This window comes from Chanos chanos, chromosome 1 (assembly GCF_902362185.1).
Source record: "Chanos chanos chromosome 1, fChaCha1.1, whole genome shotgun sequence".
NCBI classification, from domain to species: domain Eukaryota; kingdom Metazoa; phylum Chordata; class Actinopteri; order Gonorynchiformes; family Chanidae; genus Chanos; species Chanos chanos.
The window spans coordinates 26,691,362-26,713,925 of NC_044495.1; the positions used below are offsets into that span (position 1 = coordinate 26,691,362).

Sequence of the window (22,564 nt, forward strand, 5' to 3'; positions counted from 1 at the left end):
ATGACTCCATTCAGAGGTCGAGTTCTGTTGTGACCCAGAAGGTTCCATACAAGATCTATTAAACCAACCGTTGTAGATTTGATTTCTGCAGTGCTGCTTTGAGTTTCAATCTGTTCCATGAGGAGAATCTCTGTTAAAGCTGAATTTGATCTCACATCTTAGGGCTGTGACTTCTGGAAGATTGTCACCACTATTAATGCCCTACACCATGCCAGCTATGAGTGCAGGTTTTTTTTCTCATATTTAGACTAATCAGTAGTTTTGAAAATATTTTAAACCACTATCTTAGGCATTTTAGTGATGATCACCTGCATTAATTGTCAGAGTGACCTGATAGTTTATCATGTGCAAATCAAACAAAACGTACATGTGAATGGATGTTATAACAGGAGAAACAGTCCCAGTGTTCAGGGGCAGAGCTCTGCTGGGGCTCAGACTGTTAGTGATGATGTTTCTGCCTATGCCAGTGTGTGAGTGATTCCTTCAGTGTGGGCTGGGGTATGGTTCTTGTCACCTTTCTTTTAATAATAGGAATCAGTTCTACAGTGGCTTTACTGGAGGGTTACTGCTTTTATATTCATGCCAACAACCTCAGATAGTACTTATGATATTTATTGTAGTAACCTTAATTTTCAAAGGACAAGGCTTATTGAAACTAAGTTCAAAGTGTATTGCTTTTTTTTTAATAACTACAAGCACCATAACTGTAATGATGACTAAGAGACTCAAGATGTATGTACCGGGCAGACTTTAAGCCAAGGTGTTAAATCAGATCCAAATGACAAAGACAGGCAAAGTTCAACAGACAGGTAGCAAACAACTGAAGCCAAGACAAAGAAAACGAAATTAGTAAACAAGCATGGGTCGGAACATGTAAACAGGAGCAATACCAGACAGTCATAACACTACCCAGAACACGCACAAAGGTTAGAGGGAAACAAAGGAGTAAATATACTGGTGCATGCTGAGTCCACGAACAGGGTACTAGTAAGTAAGTGTGTGAGGTACTGGTTGATACGCTGGTGAAACCACTAGTGAAGCGCTTATAGGCCAAATCAGAGGGAGGTGGAATGGAGGTGTGGCGACAGCTTCTGAAAGCCAGTGAGGTGCACTCTCCACACACACACACTATTTTCACTCCAAAAATGTTTCTTTGGTACATTTAGTAATATTAGACCCACTGTTCAAATGAGGATTAACATGCGATAATTTTAAGAATCTCATTTATCGTACTTATTGGAATCCACTTGGATTATCACCTCAGGTTTTGCATGATTTTTAACATAAAGAACACTGATTCCTGTCTTCTGTAGTCATTACGTTTCTGTTTGTTCTACAAATAAAATAATGCAGGGACCAGGAAATTGTAATAATCATCTTTGCCTAGTTCCTTTATGTGAAAGAAGACATGAACGTACCTTTCCTTTTCAGAAATGTGGACAGTTTAGCCTGAGAATCAAATGCATATGTTAAACATCAAATGTAATGCCCTTTGACTTATGAGTCCTTTTCCTAACCTGGATATGAGAAACTTCTTTCAGTGATTTCTGTGGAACAGGAGACAATCAAAACTTACTCTTGTTACCTTGCTACCAACTTTTACCTTGAATGGCAGACAGTGTTTACAAGTGTTGTTCATCAGCTGTTTTTTTTTTTTTTTTTTTTAGAAATCTATTTTCATGCAAGTAAAATGATCTAACTGCCTGTCCAATGAAATGTTTAAATAAATAAGATTATTTATAATAAAGATTTGAGAGAAGAATTTGAGTATCAGGCACCATCAGGCCTTGCGCCACCCTCCCAAACCAAACTCTATGCCAGAAGCTGCTGGCAAATTCTTGACAACTGAAAACTTCCTTCATCTAACAGACATTGTGTCCATCTGTTTGTTTGTCCCAGTCTACATTTTAGCTATTGACAGAGGAATTGTCTTCAACTCTAAATAACTTGTTGAAAGAATCATGACTGAGAAATGTATCTAATAATCGAATTCCGAAAGTAGAGATTGAACCCATATTGCTGCAAGTCCAACTGAGAAGGTTATATCTGAGCAGTAAATGTCTGTAACAATTTCAAACAATACCTGACATTTGCAAATTTCCATTTACCAAATTTGCATGCACTCTCAGTCACACATCAGGAAGTCATCACAGGCTGGCATTGATACCAAACTGATTGTGAAAAAGAATGGATTAATGCTCAGAGGAAATTCACATATAATTTCTGTTCGACTTATTCTCATTAATCATGACAAAGATCTTAAAAAATGTTTGGCATGTTTTAAAATTCGTTAGCATCATTGCATATTTGGCAGGTTGGGCCAGAAGCCATCCTGCAACAATCTGTGACACCATCTGGGATACAGTCACACCATCTTCTACACTTCTATTCAATTCGCTTATCTTTACTTCACAACGGGTAGATTGAACATAATCTGTAACAAAAAGATGAGAAGGATTAGTTTTCTCGAGAATACTGTGACAAAATTTCTTTATATTCATTTTAACAAGAATTTACAAACATTTCACACTTTGTGATGTGCTGCATTCTTTGGAGTTACAGCGGTGATGTGGTGTAACCACTGACACACATGCCTCCTGCCTTTTGCCTGCAGTCATTCCTAGCCTGGCCACACACCACCTCTCCTAATTATTTAGAAAACTTGCAGCTAGTGTTGAACAATGTTAAATTACCCCACTGTGTGTATATAGGACTCCTGTCACCTCTTACTGAGGTTCAGAGTATTACATGCCATTATCAAGCTTTTGTTTCTTGTTGTTTCAGTTGTCCAATTCCCATGCACAATTCTTTCCTGTTTATATGGTATCTGAACTCTGGCTAATGATTTGGATTTGGTATTCTCTATACCAAATTGTCTATATCATTTATTCTGAACTTGACCTGCTCTATCAACCACTGATTTTGGATTTATGTTTTGGATTTTGATGAAACTTTTCCTCATTAAATATTATATCTCTGTGACCGGTACGTAAGACTTAATCATTACAGCACTAATCCTTTAATTTCCTTTCCATTCTAAAGTTAGTTGAGACACATTTATTTCATATCCATAGCAAATACCTGGGGATACCTGACACCCAGATTTTAGCTTTATTTTGTTAAACATGATCATAATTTCACACACATCGAATAAGGTTCAGTCTGTGCTTTGGCAGGAAATAAGTTTTCTATTATCCTTCAGCATTTACCTGATTTGAATAATCACTGATGCTAAATGCCTTGTGGTCCTCCGCTGATGGATCAATGTCTATATATGTATGTGTGCATGCTTTTGTCATGAGTAGTTCGACTTTTGAACATTTTGAAGATTCTTTGTATTCGTATCCATTTTTTTTTTTCCAGATGCAAAGTCTTTTATAATTTTCATATATGCCTGGTTTAAATTATATCTGCATAGGCAAATAAATGATCCATTGCCCCCTTTAAAAGTAGTTTCAATCTGTAGAGTTGCACTCAGATTTTCCAGTGTTATTATACTGTTTGAGATTTCAGCAAAACAGCTGACTGAAAATTTAAAAAATATATGCAACCTCCACGCCCATTGTGCATGCTCTTAGTTCATCTCTGTGACAGAACTGCCTCATACAGTTAGATGTGTTATATTAACAATTTAAATGAATAAATTAGGACAACTCCTTCTATTAAACCTCTTCATCCTCCTCTCCCTTCTCCCTCAGAGGAAGAGACTTTTGATCCCTTCTGACATTCAGTGGGTTGGACTATGTTTTTACTACTTCTGCGTGATTGTGTCTAGAGGGGGCTCCAACTGTGATGCCAAAGTCATTCAAATACTGTTACAATCAATCCAAATAAACTCCTTCCATTACATTATTCGAATTATGACATAATTAACAATCACCACTCTGGTTATTGTTCTACAAAGTTACCCTGCAATTTTCATTTTCTGGAAAATAAATTAGACCTCATATATGCAGTATCTTGCACAACCACAAGAGGGTGTTAAACCAAAATGAAATAGTCATGAAAATGTTTCAGCAGTTTAAGTTGCTTATAATAGGGTAATTATAATATAAACAAACAAATAATCAAAATAATCATCAACAACAAAGAGCATTGTTTCTCAGGTGACACCAAATACCATTTATTAGGGCTTTACAAAGACTACAAAATCCTTCAGATGATTTAAATTGTGGACTCTTTCTATTTACATGATATGTTACATACAAATGTACAAAATATAAAACATTTACAGACAAATGTTCCACATAAAAAGAAACATTTTTAAAGTAGGAATTACTATGCACTCAACAAGATGTACTTGCAATAAGGTTAAAAAAAAAAAGAAAGAAAACAAAAAAAAAGAAAAAAGGTAAAATGTACCACAGATACCACTGCAGGTTCTGGTGTGAAGTTTTGGAAAATTAGGCAGTTGATGCTGAGGGGGTGGTTTCAGCATATATTTTTTTAAGGGCAAGCATCTTGTTTGTGGGATATTTGGTAAAGTAAGACAGGCACAGAGTTAAAAATGTATGTAGCGCTAACCTGAAATGACTTTGTAAGTCATCAAGCCATGAGAAAAGAAAAGTAAATTGGAAACTGCTTCAGCTGTGCCTGAGGAAGTCTGTTTTAGCCACATGCACATGAGCAATGGAAGCCTTAAGCCTTGTGAGTATGATGAGAAGGGCTATCCTGAGGTTGTGAAACCATTATCTACAGGAGATGTTCAGTGGCTGGGTTGTTCACCAGTAGCACCTGTTGTTAAACTGAAACCCTTACTCTTACTGCAAAATGGCAATAAGCAAATGGATATGTGTGCTTAAACAAATGGTACTAGCTCATGAGTCTAATAAAACATACATATTTCACAGCTTTGTAAAAGGTATATTCTTCATCATAAATGATTCATTTATGCAAATATGATTCAGAGTTTGATTTTGGGGCAACTTCAACACCAAGAGAAAGAAAAGCCTTTTCTTTTATCTCTTCAGGCAAACTTGTTAATTTGCTTTGCTGCAAATTAAAGAATTCAATTTTTGCACTAATGACAGGTTTATCAAACTAAATTATTCTCAGAGCTGTGAAAAAACCAAAACAAAACACGTTTTACCATACATTCTGTAGTTCTGTTTAATCTAAACAGTCAATAATTACAAGACGGACACCTGGTTCAAACAGCTTTGTTAAATGATTTTTTTTTTTGTCAGTTGGCATAACACTACAGCATAATGCTTGGCAAGGAAAGCATGATGAAACACCGATTGGGTAGGATGTATCTTTGAGTAACTGTAACTGATTTTATATTTACAAATTCTCATATTACTGTGCAAATCCACATCATTAGAAAGATAAATTAAATTACTGTAAATGATTAGCGAGCACACACACACACACACACACACACACACACACACACACACACACATACACACACACACACACAACCCCCCCACACATACACCCACACACACATACACACACCATAGAGTGTGGACGCAGATGTCTTTTTTTCCCCACACACATATAGCAAAGTAAGAACAGCATGCTCCTCAAGCTATCTAGTTAACAAGGCTGGGTTGTGCTCATGTTGGTTCAAGTGATCCCAGCTCAGCTGGGAAAAAAAAATAAAGATATTACTTTGATTCTTTCTACAGTTCGGCTATTCTATCTGGTGTTTCTTACACTCATATTCACGTAAACATTTGCTGTTGGTTAACAAAAATAAAAGATGTGGACGTGGCGTTTATATAACAAAAGTCTTAGTCCCACTCACAGGCAAAAATGAATAGGGATATTCTATCTTTAACCTTTTTTTCATGAGGCAAGGGAAAAAAATAGGATAGAGACACTACTCTCAAGATTCACAGCCAAATAACACACTGAATGTCTCTCAGAACAAAGCACATTTAAGGCAGTGAGGAAGCACCATATTCAGGTTTGTTCCCTTCTTGATCTGGCCCTTTGACAAGTGGCTATCTTCCACTCTAGCAGCCACCAGCTGGTATACTGCTATATATCTGTGACAACAGAGATAAATCTCTGACGGTGATATGGCCCGAACACAGACTAATATTTAAAGACGTAAGCCATTCTTCTGCTATGGATGTGACTAATGTATATACTGTATGTGGCTGTGCGTTTGGCAGTGAATCGATTTGCAGTTGTCCATTGTTTCACAGTAGCAGTTATGACACAATGCGCACTTGTGCTTGTTGGCTAGCAGGCTTGCATGAATGGCACTGGCCGTGCACGTAAACCAAGGACTGGTTTTAGCACCACACCAGCACCGCAGTGCTCGACTGAGGTCAGAGTTGCGCTGGAGTGGCACACTGCCTTTACCTCTCAGCACCTCAGTAAACTGAAAAAATAATCTTTCCCCTGTAAACATCTTAAGTTAGCACATCTTCCACTAAAACTAAACCAAATGAAATATTCCAGTTTTGTCGCGTAACTAACAGACACACTTTAGTCAGTGTAGCGCATGCAGCCAACCTCTTTTGCAAGGCAATGCATACCTGCATCTTAACACTGCACACAGGGAAACGCTTTTGCTTGTGTTGCACTCTTCATCTGCTTTTTCTTCTTTTTTTTTCTTTTTTTGTCAGTTTGAGATATTGGAATTCTCTCAGCAGCCATCTCTCATCCAAAACGTAAACCGAGTCCTATGGGGTGGGCCTGTTCAGTGGACATGACTGGCTGGGCTTTTTCAACTGAGATGAACACTCAGTTTCGCTCAGCTCTTGGACTGACATTCCATTCTCAGGGGCGGGCCTAAAGTGCTGACTCCAGTGACGAGTCCAGCAGGTCGTCATGGTGACTGGTGCTGTCACTGTCACAGCTTTGTGCGCTCGAGTAGTTGGCAGCCTCCTGAAGTCTCATGAGCATGTTCATCTAGACAGCAGGAAGAAAACACCCCAACAATTATGCTATTTAGATTAAAAATAACTGCCACATAAAGGAGCGCTTCTGTACATGAATTTTTTTCTATTAAACCCAATGATTTTTGTGTGTTTTTAATATAAAACATTTCATAATCGGACACATATGTTGTGGGAAATTGTCCATCAAATCCATAGTCAGTTTAAGATGAAATGCGGTCGTTTAAATAATGAAGTGTTGTGACTCTGTCCATCTGTTTCAATTTCTGTGCTCACATGACACTGAAGTGACACCTCAGTCAATGAGCAGTCATTCTTTCGGTATAATGACCAGAGATTAATGACTGTTGAGATCAATTAGTGTGGAATGAGTAATGAGACGTTTGTTTAACAATGCCAAAAATGAAACGAACAAGATGTTTAGCTTAGCAAAAGGAGGAATTTTTCAGAGTTTGGAGTTACTCCTTACTGTTCATCAATCTAAATTAAATTAAACCAAAATTATCTACTTTTTTCACCTGCATATCTGTAAGGGTAATAAACTGGCTTACCCACATCCCTAATTTCCAAGATGAAAAAAAAGCACTCTTTTTAAAGTTCTGTCTTTGTCCTCACCAATGGATCTCCTTCAGTGTCACTCTGGGAGACTTGCTTGGAGGAGGCTCCCTCTTTGGAGGAGCTGTAGCCATCATAGCCCACATCCTCTGGCCGTAGCTGGAGAAGGGACTGACCATCTTGCTGTAGGGATGCAGAGCTCCACGGGTACGTCTCATTCACCCACTTGGAGGGGTCTTCCCATGCAGCCCTCTTACCATACAGCTACAATAAGACCAAGGACAAAGACTAAGTTGGGTGAATTTTTCAAAGGAGTAGGAGTAAATGAGAAAAGTTTAAACTGCATCCTGGTATAAAATACAAGCTACCTATGAAAGGCCTCTCTGAAAAAATGTATCTTCATGTATAAAAGAACTGGACTTTGTCTACCTGAAGGCCCTCTCTCACAGCCTCCAGGAGGTACGGCACCAGTGAGTAGTTCCATAGGTCAGTGAACCACACGCGAGAGCCATCGGCATCCATAGGACACGAAAGGAATAGTCGAGGCCCTGAGAAAAAATGCCACATTCAGATTTACATACTTAACGGCTTGACCTTAGACTATATTGTAATACAGGACAAAAGACTACACTATTATAGCTCATATTCACCCATATTGTGACTGTGTGTGTGTGTGTGTGTCTGTGTGTGCACAGGAGAACTGCTGTTTTACCAATGGTGACATCAGATGAGCTGTGTGCTTCCAGAAAGCTGTTAAGGTGTTGCCAGATCTTGGGGATCCAGTCAATGATTTTTATCAGGTCATTGCTGCGCATGTTCTTGTCTATCTCTGTCTCGATGAGTTTCCTACGTAGGAACCGACCCAGAAAACCTTTGACTGGCTCAGTGTGGTTGGCACATAGTACCCATCTGTAGGCAGAACAACAAGGGGGAAGTTAACACATCATATCGCTGAGTGGCGACAGCTGATTTAGAGCATTTTATTTTACTTTTATTGGACTACGGTAGGGTTATAACAGCATCTAATATATTTATTATTGCTACACCCTCACTGGTAAAGGTTGCTAGGTAGGTTTTTGAGAGAGAGCCTTAACTGATATTTGACATTTTGCATTTGTTGAAGAATACCGTATGCATGTTGATTAATAGAGTTTGAATACACTCAATTTTAATTACAACAAGATTTTAATTACTTCTTTATCCATTATCACTGGCACTTTCTAAAGGCAGAATTATGCCCTGTTAACATTCAGGCATCATAAGAGGGCACACTTCCTGCAAACCAAAATGTCAATGTTAAAAAAACATCAAATTTAGGGTATAAAGAAAAAGAGCCTGAAAAATCACTATTTCCCATTACTTTCAGTGTTTAATTCACTACAATAATTTCTGTTTATCTAAATGTGTTGAAATAAATCTGCTCTTTTTTCTCTCTGCTAATAAACTACAGATAATCGGGGTCTACTGCTGCCCTCTTGTGCTGACAGACTATAAATGCAACCATCCCTATGATTACGCTGTGAGTGATTTGCCATTTACTGATTTACAGTGCGTCTTGCCAAAACTTAATATAACTGTTTATATTACAGAGCTACAACAAGTATGGAATTAGTGTTGTGCAATGTAGTTAAAGCATTATTCATATTTAGGTAGGAGTAGTAGTATCTGTCCATTAACACATGCACGTACCTGAAATTATGATGTAGCTCAAGGTTAGGTGATGAGGACACTCCCTGGTTCATGGTTCCTATTACATATGGACTGAGAACAGAAAAACCAATCAAGCATATGTCAGTAGGATGAGTGTACCATTATGAATATTTCACAGACATACGCTTACATTTCTTTTCATAGAGTGTATTCTATTATACTCCCAGAATTCATCAAAATATATATTTTATAACATAAATGTGCAATATGCATTTATATAGAAAGAAAGCCATACACGAAACAACAACAACAACAACAGCAACAGCAACAACAATGAAAGCTTAAAGAATGGGCAGACTTAAATTTGAAATGAGTTAAACTGAAAAACAAGCAAACAAATTTCCTCTTCATTTTAAAGCACGCCCTCACCATTTATGGTACTTGCAGTTAAGGAAGCCGTTGAAGATGTCACTGAGAGAGCCGATGTGATGGAGGTTATCCAGGATCACCACTGTGGGAAGCTCTGTGTCGCTCTCCTCTGAGTTACACTGCTCTGCTAAACTGGACAGGTACTGACGCAGGTCCTGCTTCAAGCATGCAAACAAACACGAATAATTATCCGTAGCTCTTTCTCTTTCAGATGAAGATTACCCAGATGCACTCAGAAAAACAACAAAACAGCACCAATAAATTTACATTCCAATTCAATTCAAAACCTCCCAGGTTCTCACAGTTACCTTGCTGGATTTCTGGTCCACATTAAAACTGGCCACAGTGCTCTCTGAGACCTCTCGCCCAGACATGGTGATGATGTACTCTGCCAACTTGTTAGCTAGGTACGACTTTCCTGTGCCACTGGGGCCTGACAGGATGATCCTGCGGTGTTCCATAAGGAGGTTCAAGTACCTCTGGATGATGGGTTTGGGGATCAGTGTGTCAAACACCAGGGCGTCTATACTGTTCTCCTTTACACCTGTGAGAGAGAGATCACCAACATGAGAATGAAAAAGCTATCATGTTGACTGCTCAGAGAATATATGTCTGCAGCTACATGGCGCAAAAGATATATATATATATACATATACAAACACACGCACGCACACACACACACACACACATATATACCCTTACATACATACACACAAACATATATGTAAATGTGTGTGTATATATATATATATATATATATATATAGAGAGAGAGAGAGAGAGAGAGAGAGAGAGAGAGAGAGAGAGAGTATTTATAATTAAGCTACTTTGATTTAGCTTGCTCGGCAAAGATGTAGGCATATTTTTAGGTTGCCAACCTGTGTCAGGTTATGGTGAGGGACTTGTAGCACACAGGATGAAGGATTACCAAATTCATAAAGCTTTATCAAAGTCTCTCACCTTTCAGGTTGACAATGATGACATTGTTGTCACCCACCAAGTAACCACAGGGAAGCAGCTCAGGCACTTCTGAAGAATGGGAACGCACCACATCTCCCATCCGATAGCACACAATGCTGTCTGAATTTAATCCCAGGCTTGTCAATGGGTCTACTCGGAAAACATATTCCTAATACAGACAGCGAGAAATTACAGTTCAGACTCCTCTGATTCATATACCTGGACACAAATGGGTCTTAGAGAAGTACCTTGATGTAACATGTTAATTTAAGGATCACCTTGAATAAACGTCGGATTACACCGTCCAGAACATCCCACTTTGTTTTTCCGCTGACTCCGATGGAGCCAATGAGGTACTCTTGACTCTGCATAGCCTGATGATGCAACGTGAAGAAATCAGAGTTTGTACAAAGTCTTTTCCATGGTTTTCAATGTGAACTGACTGCACAATATTATTATGATAATTCACCAGAAACCTTCACATTCACCTTTGTCCTGTTGAAGCCACTGTTGATTGTGACCACGATCCGGACACTCCTACCCTCTTTGCGCAAATTTCCCTCATAACTGTCATCTAGGAGAATATCTTTAATAGACAGTTTATGTATTAGATGAATGATGACACAAACTGCATATCATGACTCAGATTAGGGATACATTAATTCATATATTTTTTTCTGAGGAAAAACAAGAGCCGTTAAGTTGCTTTGAATGTGGGAGTTGTTCAAAGTACATCATTTTTAAAGTTCTCCTTTAATGCAGTGTTTGTAGCAAAGTAAGTGAGGGGCACTTTGCATTCGGATGGCTTGCTTGCATCGACTCTGTGTAAGAGCGATAACAGCCCTTTGCTGTTCATCCTCCTACACACTGCTGCTTTCAAAAACATCCCTCCATCAATTAAACAGCCCAAAGTCCTGAGAGAGCATAGCACTCTCCACTTTTAATTAGTGAACAGAATGTGCAGACAAATGCGCTCAGCCCCTTAGTGAGACAACACCCAAGCTGCTATGGCTTTCAGCAGGCACGGCACTCAAATCTCCTGACTGAAAGTGCCCATTTCACTCCTCACTGCACTCATTCTCTCCACACACGCTGGTAAAATGGTCCCTTCTAAGCCCCTGACACAGTATTTTAAAAGTATCATTCTAAAATTATCAGTGCTTCTTCCAGTGCTTCAGGAAAAAAGAAAAAAAAAATCTGCACTCACTGGACAGAACATCTTCAGGGTTGAGAGAACATTTAATACAACGCATCGTTCTGTCAGAATGTCTATCATCTAAACAAGTCTTTAATTCTCTATTTGCTCTTTGGGAATATAAACACACCTGACATGATGGTGTCTGTGATGTTGAGATTGTTGAGTGACAGCCCCAGTGATTGGCGTGAGGATGAAGATGAAGTGCTGGAGGTTTCAGAGGGAGGGCGAGTCATCTTGGCGGGAGTGGCAGCGGGCGTGGTGCTTCCGCTGGATTTGAGTCGATCATTCTCGGCTTTCAGCAACTCTATTTCATTCTGTTTATAAGAGAGAACAAAAAGCGAGGCGTTACACCAAGCTAAATATTTTTGCAAAAAAAAATTAGCCTCTGATAGTTTTCTCCACATTGCAAAGAGAAATGTTCAAAAACTCCAATGGTTAAGTCACTAAGTTCACTGCACAAGAACAAAAGAAGATTAGTAGGAAAGAACTGTTTTTTTCTTCATTATTTTCTCAGATCTCTATCAAGCGTAATGTTATTATCATGGATCAGTATTATTCTTTGTGAAATAATTTGCTTCAAGGAATTTTTTAATCTTTCCCATAATCCTTGCACTAAAGCCTGCGTGCATCTTTAGAAAGATCTTGGAGCAAGCACACAGCTTTCTGGCTATTTTCCTGTGTGTAATGGCATTTAAATTAATTGGCAGCCCTTGTTCTTCTGATCATAGACACTTGACTTCACTGTGTCTGCCTATCACTGTCAGTGAGCCGCTGCAAATAAGATTTTACTACAGCCTCAGACAACAAAGAAGCCGCTTGTCACCACCCTGATCCTGTTTTTGAAAGAATGTTTCTAGCACTGACTCTCCATTCCTCCTCTATAACTACATTTTTTTTTTTATGTCTGAAGTCGTTAACCCCTCAGACAGCTCAGTCTAATCTTTTTGGGGTGAGTGAGTCTGCCATAGTGGAATAGGATTTTCTCACTTGTGAGACTGTTGCAGAAAAAAGCAGAAGAGTTGCATAAACTCAGTCTTGACCCTCCAGTCAACCCTGTGCCACTGCAGCCATCCCAGACAATCCCTGAACATTGCATTAGTTCCAGCCACAGGTAGAGTCACAGCTCCCTGCCTCCCAGTAAAATTCATTTGACAGGTTATTCAGGGTTAGCACAGAATGTCAACTTAGTGATTGGGATGGAAGAACTCTATCATTCTCTGAAATTAGTGGGTAGCGATGATAGGAAAACACAACAAGGATGCTTTTTTTTAAGCAGAGGTAAGTCTGGCTTTGAATAAGACTTATTAATTACATTTGTAGCTTAGGATCACCAGGGAAAAAAGAGTGGCAATTGCTTTATGAGTTTCTGAGACAAGCTGGCATATGTTTGATTAACAAATTGACATTCTCATATTCTTCTGCTGTTCAGGGACTGTTTTTGAACTATGTTCGTGGCTCTCATGAGAGGCATCCCAAACCACAAGGTGTTTTGACAGTATCACCTTGTGGGTATAACTGTGCTTGGGGAACACGGTTACAAACCTGCATGCGGTTCATGGCCTCTCGGATCTGGTCCAGATGATGGGCGGAGCTGAGAGCCTCCAGGCGGATATCGGTCAGCTTCAGTTCCTTTTCCCTCAGCTCGTTCTTCAGCTGTAGGATGATCTCAGCCTCTGCTTCCGTACATTCACATAGCCTGTGTAACGGTTAGAAAGGGAAAGGTGGGGTCACGTCACGATCACACATACTCAGAGAATATGCACCGAGGGAATTCACCACGCAAATCAGCTACTGAAAAGTGGATGGATCAACTACTGTCAAACTCACACACTGAATCACACTGAGGGTGCACGGGAATCACACAAAAAGGAGAAATCCTAGGAGAATCAGATCTTTTGTTGTAGCCTAACAAGCACAATCACGCAAAGTAAAATTACAATTAGAGTTGTAACTATACACTACTGTCAAACCCAGGCAGGAGGCAATCTCATTACACTGAAATGTGGTGAATGACTTTCAGTCCACACCATACACCATCATTATTGCTACTCTAAGTCTTCACTCTTGTGAGATCTGGTCAGATTCAAGTAACAAAGCCTCTAGTTGCCACATGCAGAAATAAGAAGAACTAGAAACTCCAGTGTTGCATGGGAAGTGGATGTTTGTCTTCCGCTTAAGAGGGTCGAAGACTAACTCTTCTTTTACTAGTGAACAATCAAACTTCACATCATTGCAAAAAAATACCCTGAATCCTTTTAGTTTAGAATTCTGTTCTGTATTGTTCTGAAGGGGAAAAGGTTACTAAGATGTTTACGAGTTATGTTCTCCCCTCTTCAGTTCATGTTTTACTGGATTTGTGATATCGCCAAATGAAATCCACTCATTTCAGGTGAAGAGGAACCCACACACTCAGTTTTGATGGTATTAAGACTCAGATGAAAGCACTCCACACCCCACAACCCCCTGAGCATGCCACACACTGCCTGTTACCGAGATCTGTGCTTGTAGACCACATGACCGTTTTGCCTTTTCTTTGGCATCCATAGGGGGGAGGATTTGCTATCACAAAAACACTTGCTACAGACAAACACATACAGTTAAGGAATAGGGGTAAAGCACATATTTTACAAAACAGAGACAAAAGCAGACATAAATAAAGGAGTTGGACAGTGCTTGAACAGAACACTCAGACAAAATGCTAAAATGTTACCTGAACATACTGAAATCTAAAAATAATGGCATGAGAAATCTTGGCTTGGGCATAACTACGTCTGTTGTAACACGTCTGTGTACGTGCGTGCGTGTGTGTGCACTCACTCTGTGGTTGATGGGGATGAGCGCAGTGCCTGGACACTCCCTTGTCTATTAGCATGCTGCAGCTTGGGTGAAGAGGGCAAAGAGGAGTCAGTCATTTCCTCTGTGTCATCATGAGATGATTGTGGCTTGTTGGTCTTCTTCTTACTGAAAGCTTGCTTGAAGGAACTCCGCAACTGCAAGAAAACATTCAGTGTAAACCACCAACAATGAAAATAACTTATTCCTCTCCTCTAGACTCATCTCCATGAAGCATACTCAGATCAGTCTGAGGGGAGGACTCTTAAGAGCAAATAAAAAGATAATGAGTTGAGTTAAAGTTCTCATTTGGAGGAAAGCTAGAAAGTTTTGTTTGGCCAAGTTAAGTCCCAGTGATGAAAACAGCCATTTCAGCAAACTCTGACTGTTTTTTTTCTCTCTTTTTTTCTTTTCTAAACAAACAGAGGTACACTAGTGGTCAAGAGGGAAGGGCTATAATCATGCACGAATTGCTGGAGGACAATGTTGAGGAGGAGGAGAAAGGAAAAGGGTCAATTAAGGGCCATCAAACAAATGCACTGATGTTGGACCACTGACCTGGGCAGGGATGGAATCAGCCACCTGAAGACAAAACATACTTGCTGTTACTAAACTGCTCCCACCTATGTAATGTTTTCATGTTTCAAAGATCCCCAGTGTCAACTTTATCTGCTGTGGTACAGTAATACCTGCTATTATATTTAATATCTGTGATTTCTGTTTGTGCTATTATTTGTCTCATAGCTGCTGCTGGAGCACTTGACTGTAAGGTGGACGTTTCTGTCTGACAAATCAGACAGATTATGAGAGAAACCTTTTCAGTGAGTCTGAAAGCATCACTCCATGACAAAGGACCTTCATAGATATATGGGAATTAGCTATGACTGCAGTCATGATTTCTGTGTAAAAGCTCTGCCTTCAGTTCCTTTGGGGGGTCGAGAGAGATTGTGTATACATTATTTCTCCCCCCCTGCAGAGCGTGCTCTCTCTCCCTCTCTCTCTCTCAGACAGTCAGACAGAATGGAGACATTCAAGTAACCTCTGGGCAGCACTTCCTGAGTGCTTTAGACCACAGGGGCACTGAGGCAGAAATTATGCAAATGAATAATTAATCTGCGCATAAATAAGGATCCGATTTGTATTTATGAGATTACTCTGAGCTCTGCTCTCATTATCTGTGCCTGAAACGGAATGAGAATGGTGCCTGTGCTTCTACTGCTAGCTGGAGTGCTCCCCCAAAAAAAGTTCCTCTTCATCTTTAAATTTTACACTTAAATGAGGCTTGACAAGGTTTGTGGGACCTTAATACAAACATAATAGTGGCACCGTTTGACATGTGTAATAAAATCAGACGATGAATCACAACAATAGCAGCCTGAACTCAAAGAGGGGTTCACAAATGCATCATTTATGACACCAGGGCTCCACTAGAAATACAAGGAAGGAATGACAAAAAAACTGTAGCAGTCAGTGCCTTCGTACTAGCTGTAAAAGTGTCACTCAGAGCCAGAGGATGTGTGAGTTCTCAAAAGGAGAAATGATATGGTGTTATGGGGGCAGAGGGAGTGGGGGGTGATTGTAGGGTAATTACCACAAATATGACTTTATTAAACCATGCTCTCCGCATCATCTCCCCTACCACCTAATTTTTGGTAAAAAACATGCAAATCGTTTTTTTGCAGGTTATATTCACCTTGTGTCTTCTATCTGTTCCCTAGTATTGTGGAGTGAGAGAGGGAGTGGAATCAGAAATAATGGTTATGAGAATGTTCGGCCCTGTGTGAATGTCAAGGAGTGTGTGCAGTTGCTTTGTGGATGAGGGGGTGAATGAAATGAAAGCCCTGAGGTGAAAGCATTCTTCCCTATTCCTTACTGCCACTAGATCAACTACTTACCCAGCTCTTCTTTTTCTTTTTCTTGTCCTCTGCATCCTTGGCACTACCCATGCTGGAGTGACTGGCAGCACTGTTAATGCTAGACATGCTGTCTGATGAATGTTGCCTCCTAATCCGCAGGTCTGCTGCACAAACACACAGCATATTTCAGTCAGTCATATACACAACCGTTCTACACAATAAACAATCTGTATGACAGAAAAGTGAATACTACTACTATTACTACCACTATTACTACTACTACTACTAATAATAACTACTACTACTAATAATGATGATGATGATGATGATGATGATGACGATGGCTGCATGCACCAATTGTAACATATTGCGGTAACAGCAGAAAAAAATTCTAAGCTGTATCCAAATTAATGGGTGATTTGCATTTCCAGTGTGACTTCATTTACAAAAACAAACAAACAAACAAACAAACAAACAAACAAACAGAAAACCTTGTTGACATGTCTAAAGGATTAGAAATTTCACAAAGTATGAAACTCTTACAATTACCTTTGTGGAGATGGTCAGGACCATTGAGTGCAACTTGGATGGCTGTTTGGGCATCTGTATTTTGTGCTTTCAGGGCTTCAATGGTCTCCCTCAACTCAGCCAACTCTGACTCCTGAGAGTAAAGTCAGAAGAACTGGTTACCAATGAATGCAATTAGAGGTGAGATTTGAAAACTAGTATTACATTCAGACATGTGCAATTATAATTCTGCAATCACTTCCTTTTGATTGGCAACATCAAACACATAAAACTAGCTCCTTAAAGCAGTGAGGTAACATTTGTGATTAGTAGTATATCTTTTCAAAGTGCAGTATATAAGTGCACCCATGAAGCAGTATGCAAGGCTCAAACCAGCTTTTAACTTTGAAGCCAGTAAGGCCAGCACTATATATTTCCAAAAGCCCACCACCACTGGATAAACCCAAATGGGCACATAAATGTAACACTTGCATTTAGTTGACATTTATTACAGTTTTTATTGTTGTTAAGTCCTACAAATAAGGCTTGGTGCAGAGTGATGTAAAACATTCAAAAGCAGTTTGCAGTTCGTGGACTTGCGAGCTATATTTTTAGAAGAAGTGAAAGCATTTTCCAAGATCACATCCCAGTTTAGCACAGGACCTTGAGGTTCGGGCTTTGCTTCAAATATATATTCCTCTCAAAGGCTCCTTAGCTGAGCTGAGTTTATCATGAAGTACTAAGAGCAGCCCCAATGCTGTATTTATAACAAGTAACACTTGATTTTTTAAAGAACAGTCTCAATGAACCACAGCCTAAGGATTTTAAGATTACATACTACTTTTTATCATAATGTTTACCAGCATACAGGTCAGAAAAGCATTCATGAAAGAAACACAAGTTTAACCTTAAATTGTACCTTACAAACATTTGAAAAGAACAGTGAACTGACGATCATTTTGTTGTTCTAACATTAGCAGTGTGCTGATAAAAATGAAAATAACTGCCCTGATAGAGAAGCTTAACCAAGAAAAGTTGGTTACACAGCATTTAGAAAATGCTTCTCAGGTATCATTTAGAAAAAGGTCAGTAAGCCACATTTTTACCTTAGTCTCAAAGATTAATTTGCATTATTTAAAGTAAGTTCTTTAATAATGAAGGGTTCTACATGTGGTTGACCATATAGTTTCCCTAAAGAGACTTACCCCCTCCCACTCCTGCTGCCTATTTAGTATAACCAACATTACATTGCCTCTCTATGTATCTGCACATCTGAAGATAAAAGACTAGTGCTCTAGCTCCCCCCCATCCCTATCACGGTTGTGATAGGGTTTCTATTTTAATTAAAAGATGGGGCGGGCTCAACAAAGGTATCCCACGAAGAATCTCTACCATTTAATTCAGCAAGGATTAAGGGCTAGAACAGGTCATGAGATTCTTATGTGAGAGGGCAAAGCGGTCTTAAATATCTCGGGCATAACTTAAACACATACAGCCCTATCTGAAAGCTCAGCTTTCAAACTTGGTGATGCAATTTGAGAGCTTTCCTGAAAGACCTCTTACAAGGCCAATACTGGATCCACATTGCTGTTAGTAAACGTACATCATATCGTAACATAGAAAATATGCTGTAGTGGATATAAGGTACAAGGAGAGAATAATATATACCATAAATAGACAATAATTTTAAGGATAATAAAAAAATCATTGCCTCTGGAATAACATAAAACATACTATACAAACTAATCTTGAAACAAAGACAGTCATGCAGTATTATCAGTTTGTGTGGCAATCCCAGTGACAGGCTGTTGTTTATACCTTTTGTTCGGCGGTCATGGTGAGGCTTTGTAGACGACAGGTCATGTTAGCCAAGCTCTTCTCAAAGGCGGCAACCAGATGTGCCTGCAGACACACACACACACACACACACACACACACACACACACACACACACACACACACACACACACACACAGACACACACACACACACAAAACTCTTGCTAAATAAAAAACGTTGTTATACAACATGTTTGTTTTTACAGTGGTGCCTGGTTCTGTCGTTATTCTAGGATGCTGTGGCACAGAGTTAAGTTTCATTGACAATAAAATTTTACAGAGCCTATGCTCTCTATGTGATGACCCATTTCAGGTGTGGTTTTCTGGTTTCTTTTTGGATTACAAAGAGAATTCCTGTCATTCACAAACTGTACAAACCAAGTCATCTCCTGTGGCCATGTAATTACAATGTGATGTGCACTGGTACATGACTGCATAAATGTACTTTATTGTAAGTCAAAAATAAAAGTTTGAATGCATTCGATAGCACATTACCATAAATTTCATCACATATTTCAGGAAATATGAGAATGATTAAAACACTGGTTACGAAGGTTTTTCTCCAGTGTTTCAATTCATATTGTACACTCCTGACACAAACATTGCACCAACATGTTTATATATATCTAAAGACAAGTACTGCAGAAGGCTGGCCTGCTAATGCCTTGCCCTAATACTTCATGATGTTCGATACTGCTTTGAATAGTTCGCTGACTAGTCTGGAGTGATTGCTTTGAAGTGAGTTTGAAGTTTAACTGAACATGAGCAAGTTCAAAGGGGACATGATGTCTGTAACCTTGTATGAATGGGAACCCAGAGGGCTACATAGATTCTTGTTTAAGAAACTATTCAGCATGAGTAGCTACATCAGCTTCTCAGAAAAGTTACGAAAGTTATGATTCACACTGAGGGCAGGACCCATAGCTTAATGAAATACGATTCAAACAAAAACCTTAAGATCTAACCTCACACAATTTAACAGACAGCTGCAGGCTATGAAAATGATCAGAGCTTAAATGCAATCTTTTTTGTGGAAGAAACCGCACATACTTCGTAACTGATGATATTTTATCCTACTACACTGCTGAAACACAAAACCAATATGAGAAAAAAGTTACAAGTAGCATCCATACTATTCTACACATACAGTTAAACAGTAAGTTTGTTTTAACAACTGCAAATAAAGATACTACATTTTCATCTGATCATTTTACAGTGGTAAATATGAACATCCATGACCACATAAACTAAAGCATGTTGTGTATACAACTGTGAATGGATCACATTTTTGAAATAAAATGATCTGTACTGAAACATATCACAGCCATCAATAAGAGAACGTTATCTATTTTGAAGTGTCTGACCTAGTCTTCATCAGACAGAATGACAGTGGTAGAGGGTCAGGCAGTCCAAACAGTTAGATGGATCATGTCATATGCATCGCTGCACCAAATGGATATCAACTTCCATAAAAATTCAAGACTTATCAGCCTTTTCAATCACTGTCATTGCTGTTGAGCTGCAGAGGTCTCTCTGACTGAACCAATGAAACACACATAATCACAATGCTGGCACACAAACCCAACTGAACAGACAAGAACTCCACACAGAATTATACAGAACTCTCTACAGGTACTGCAGTACACAATAGTACACAACGTTAATTTTTAACATTCTGCAACCCTCTAAATTCAAATTATAATCTAAGAGCAAGTCTGTGGTACATATGGGTTTTACCTAACCTTTAAAAATGTGGTATTTCAACATACAGAAGGCATAAAAATAAATGCCATTTCTTCTGATGCCTCTCCCCTGGCGGATGAGTCACACTCCATGGAATAATCCCTCGTAAAGGTCACATGTCCAAACCATCTAATGCTTGTTGTGAGATCTACGCTTGCTGCACCGACTACCATATGCCCACCTGTTTGCCGTGCAGGAGGGGCTCCATTGCCTCCAAAAGGTCTTGGAGCTGCACTGTCTGCATAGCTTTAACCCCTCGACTGCCCTTCACCAGCTGACTTCTGCCTTTTGACCTCTGAAAGTTGGGGTAACGGTTTAATGGCGGCCAAACCAGTGAGCCAGCCTGGGAGCTGCCTCTGCTACCTGTGGCCATCCTTTCACACAGACTAATTCATACTGAGCAACAGCTAAACAGCTTAACGTTTAGAACCGAAAAAGGAGGAGGGCAAAATAGGGGAGGTGGGAGGAAAGGTAATGAGGACACAGAAGAGGATGACATGTAAGAAAAGGCAAAAGAGAAAGGGGCAGAGGATAAAACGGAAAAAGGTAATGTTGTGAACTTTTAAATCCATTTTAATGACACGGGAAACGTTCCTTTTGAATCCTTGTCGAATTTCATGATTTTGGGGTTGATTGAATAGACATCCCTGCAAACCATGTCAACAAGATCCAAGAGCCAATCCTTGGTAAGGGCCATTAATTTTATCCAAAGAATCTGGCCATGCATTTGTGATGGACAATGTATTGATCATGTGGAACAGCAGGAAAATTCCTATACAGCGTCATGAGATCCAACTTGTACAAGCTAAGTAAGGCAGCTGTTGGAGCTGGCCTTTCTAAATCTTATGAGTGCAAGACACTGCCTGTTTCACCACCATCTGCCCTTATTTGATGGATGGTTTAATTCCTACAAAGGCCAATACTGAGAGAAAGTCCAGATTTAATGAAACCTCAGAAGTTGCAAATGAGGCCATATAACAATCACTATACCAATAACCATGTATAAAGATCTAACAAAGATACCCCAATTCCATTTAAAAACTGTCTTAAATGAATTCATTCTGAATCATTCTTGAAAAGTTTCACTGTTCCATTCCTTTAAGTCCTGTAACTCAGGGATCAGACCTGAAACACTGTCAGTCTTACACTTTGTCGAACCATTCTTTAACTGTCAAGCAGTGAAATGTTTACACAACCAGTGAGAGTCCTTCTCCTGAGAAACATACTAAGACTAAGACTAATGTCTAAGACTTCTGAGACTCCACTCTAACTTCCTCTGCTCTTGCTCTTGAGTTCAAAAACTTCCCTGTCTTGAACCTAAGAATCACATTGCATTACGTAACACGCTGCAGGGCCTTACACTCTCAAAGGACGGTTCAAACGTTTGGTTTTTGTCAGTTGCTGAGATGGAGAGATTTCAGTGTTAGACTGAGAGGAACAGCATTTGAGGTTGCTCTGCTCTTTGCAGAATTCTTTGCACACTTTTTAAAGCCTGTAGTTTCAGTCATTTTTAGACAATGAAACCTCATGGTTACCCTTTTGCCAATGAAGATCACAATGAATTACATTTATTATTTATTTTTTAATGTATTTAAACCTGGAATGGGGGGTGGGGGTCTCACTTACATTGGCTGAGAGCTGAGAAGTCAGGGTTGCAACCTTTTCTTGGGAGGCATCCAGCTCTCTTCTTAGTTTTCTGATTTGCTGTATAAAGAGAGAGATGTTGTTATTACACCCACATTACTCCCTTATCAAAGACTATTGTAGAAATGCAATGAGAAATTATTATGAATCCCCCTTTAAATAGCAAATCATTCTTTTATTGTGTAAAAGGCCATTTATACAAGAAAGTGTTAAAAGCTTGTCATTATGGCACACAAAGAGGTATAATGTCAATGCAAAGGGGTGATTACCGTAGTATTTTGGACTGTGTGGCCCTTGATTGAGAAAGAAAAGAATACAATTCACTCTATGTTGCATGCACTACATTTAAAACAGATGTAGTGGAAACTGGTTATTAGAAACAGCAAGCAGACCATGACTGGTCTGATAACATTAGGGGCTGTAAACAAATTAATACTGAACTCAGGACAACATATTAATTCGTTTGGGAATAATTTATGTACATATATATAAATAA

General features: G+C 39.3%; 1 protein-coding gene across 2 annotated transcripts in view; it reads right to left on the reverse strand.

Annotated features, from left to right (window-relative positions):
- Positions 1-6,750: 6,750 nt before the first annotated feature.
- The window catches only part of nav3 (neuron navigator 3), a 114,799-nt gene continuing 98,985 nt past the window's right edge, over positions 6,751-22,564 (reverse strand). The window contains exons 22-40 of one of the 2 annotated variants that reach the window (XM_030770707.1): positions 22,051-22,128; positions 18,662-18,745; positions 16,886-16,997; positions 16,372-16,497; positions 16,106-16,122; positions 14,466-14,638; positions 14,139-14,207; positions 13,191-13,344; positions 11,776-11,962; positions 10,939-11,036; positions 10,729-10,824; positions 10,451-10,619; positions 9,800-10,035; positions 9,492-9,646; positions 9,102-9,173; positions 8,125-8,321; positions 7,842-7,960; positions 7,473-7,676; positions 6,751-6,870 (exon numbers count right to left, since the gene is read on the reverse strand). In XM_030770707.1, coding sequence (XP_030626567.1) covers positions 6,751-6,870; positions 7,473-7,676; positions 7,842-7,960; positions 8,125-8,321; positions 9,102-9,173; positions 9,492-9,646; positions 9,800-10,035; positions 10,451-10,619; positions 10,729-10,824; positions 10,939-11,036; positions 11,776-11,962; positions 13,191-13,344; positions 14,139-14,207; positions 14,466-14,638; positions 16,106-16,122; positions 16,372-16,497; positions 16,886-16,997; positions 18,662-18,745; positions 22,051-22,128 — 2,466 coding nt within the window. The remainder of the gene's footprint in view (positions 6,871-7,472; positions 7,677-7,841; positions 7,961-8,124; positions 8,322-9,101; positions 9,174-9,491; positions 9,647-9,799; positions 10,036-10,450; positions 10,620-10,728; positions 10,825-10,938; positions 11,037-11,775; positions 11,963-13,190; positions 13,345-14,138; positions 14,208-14,465; positions 14,639-16,105; positions 16,123-16,371; positions 16,498-16,885; positions 16,998-18,661; positions 18,746-22,050; positions 22,129-22,564) is intronic. The other variant, XM_030770715.1, reaches the window with a different exon arrangement.